At 63.5% G+C, this 2,083-nt stretch overlaps 1 protein-coding gene across 1 annotated transcript in view; it reads right to left on the bottom strand.

Annotated features, from left to right (window-relative positions):
• LAMB2 (laminin, beta 2 (laminin S)) overlaps positions 1-2,083 on the bottom strand; it is a 33,631-nt gene that overhangs the window by 27,892 nt on the left and 3,656 nt on the right. Inside the window, exons 12-16 of the mRNA XM_009997022.1 lie at positions 1,636-1,792; positions 1,295-1,447; positions 1,030-1,188; positions 826-947; positions 328-491 (exon numbers count right to left, since the gene is read on the bottom strand). Coding sequence (XP_009995324.1) covers positions 328-491; positions 826-947; positions 1,030-1,188; positions 1,295-1,447; positions 1,636-1,792 — 755 coding nt within the window. The remainder of the gene's footprint in view (positions 1-327; positions 492-825; positions 948-1,029; positions 1,189-1,294; positions 1,448-1,635; positions 1,793-2,083) is intronic.

Raw genomic sequence — 2,083 nt, 5'->3', positions numbered from 1 at the left:
CAACCCACCTGCTGCGGGCTTGACTGGCCCCACCTCATCAAAAGCCCCAGCTCCACTAATATTCCCATCCAAATTGCCATCCCCACAGGCACCTTTATCCCCACCCCCACTGACATCCCCAAGACCAGCCCCAACTCCATCAACACCCCCAGCCCCTTTGATATTTCCATCCTCATCCCCATCTCCATCCATTCCTTTTCCCCATCCACCTTCCTATCCTCATCTCCTTGCCATCCTCATCTCCATCCCCATCCCATCCCCACCTCACCCCACGTGCAGTCCCAGGTGGATGTCACCTTGTTCCCCTATCCCTGCCCATCAGCCCACTCCTGCATGCCCCCTGTGTGGGATGCAGGGGGACCCGCCTCACCGAGTCAATGAGGATGAAGGCACCAGGGTGGCGCTGGGTGACTCCAGCCCGTTGAAGCCGCATTGTCACCTCGTAAGGGGTGCTGGGCTCGAAGCAGAAGGGCCGGGACAGCAGCACATACCTGTGCAGAGGCAAGAGTTAGGGCGCAGGCACGCCAGGGCCATGGGGACAGCCAGGGGACAAGCAGCAGCACCCAGCCACCTTCCTAGTCCTTGTCCCTGTCCCCAGCCCCATCCCTCATCTAGGTGACAGGACTGTCCTTCTTTCCATCCCATCCCCCTCCCTCGGTTTGGAGTGTGGCAGGGCTGCCCTTGTCCCTGCCCTGTCCTGATCCCTGTCCCCATCCCCACCAATCCTCATCCCATCTCCATCCTTGTTTTCATCCCATTCCCATTCTCATCCCAATCCCCATCCTCATCCCACCCTCATCCCATCTCATCCCCTTCCCATGCCACCTCTGGCTGTGGGGCAGGCTCTCGCGGTACATCTGCTCGGAGGGCAGCAGGTTCCCACAGCGAGGGCTGGTGGGCAGCACCCGGGAGCTGACGCTGACCACGGCTTCCCAATCCTCGGCCGACTGCAGTGACAGATAAGCAGGTGTCAGGGCCTTGCTGTGCCACACATGCAGTGGCCATGGCCGTGGCCATAGCCACGCTCACCTCGGGCTCGTAGCGCAGCAGCAGCTCGTAGTCCATGGGGTAGGGCACGTTGTCCACTCGGAAGGTCAGGCCAGCCCCGTCCCGCACCCGGGCAAAGCCTGAGCCTGTCCACGTCACCATGCGCCCGGTGCCGTCCCGCACCACCTCCTCCACATCTGGCTGGGCAGGGCATTGGCACCGCTCGGCCCTGGCCTCCTTGGCTCTGCCCCTGGTGCCCTCTGCCCCACAGCGCCCAGCCCTGCCCCATGCCACCCCCTGGGCTCACCTTGGGGGGCTGCTGGCGGGTGCGGCGTGGGGGGATGCGGGGCTGGAGGGTGCGGGGGGAGCTGCGGTGGGGCCGTGGGTGCCCCTTCCGGCCCCCAGGCTCCCCAGTGTCATACTCCAGGCAGTCTGGGGGCACCTCGGCCCGGACAGCGCCCTGTGGGGATGGGGTCAGGGGATGGGAGCCATGCACAGAGACAGCCATGCATAGGGCATGGTGACAGCCACATGCAGGACAGGGTGACAGCCACACATGGAGCACAGCCATGCGTGGAGCATGGTGCACGGTGACAGCCATGCACAAGCCGAGGCTGGGAGTGCAGGGACCCCTCCCAGGAGACTCACCGGGAGCTGGGGGTGGCCATGACCATGGCCAGTGGCCTGCTCAGCCTCATAGGTGTAGTAGTCAAGGTGGGCACAGAAGAAGCCGGGCTGCACCTGGTCGCACTGCCGCCCCATGAGGTGAGGACGACAGGGACATGCCCCATCCTCCATGGAGCACCTGGGAGTAACAGTCTTATCCCTTTATCTTTCCTTTTTTCTGGCTCTGTCCTCACCCATTCCTCCTTCCATCCCTGTCCCCATCCCCAATCTCAGGATGGAGATCCAACCCCTCCATGCCTTCATCCTAGCTCCGTCTGTGTCTCCAACCTTGTTCCCATCCCTCCACCGATATCCTTGTCCTTCCTTCCCTCTGTGTTTAACCCCCAGCCCCATCCCCACTCCCGCCCCCCATCCCCATGCCCGGCCAGGTGCTGTGCTGGGCCCCACCGGTTGCTGTCGGCTCCTCCGA

Source organism: Chaetura pelagica, unplaced genomic scaffold, assembly GCF_000747805.2.
Source record: "Chaetura pelagica isolate M959 unplaced genomic scaffold, ChaPel_1.0 scaffold364, whole genome shotgun sequence".
NCBI classification, from domain to species: domain Eukaryota; kingdom Metazoa; phylum Chordata; class Aves; order Apodiformes; family Apodidae; genus Chaetura; species Chaetura pelagica.
Note: the sequence above shows the minus strand (reverse complement) of the source record. Positions and strands in the feature narration are given on the sequence as shown.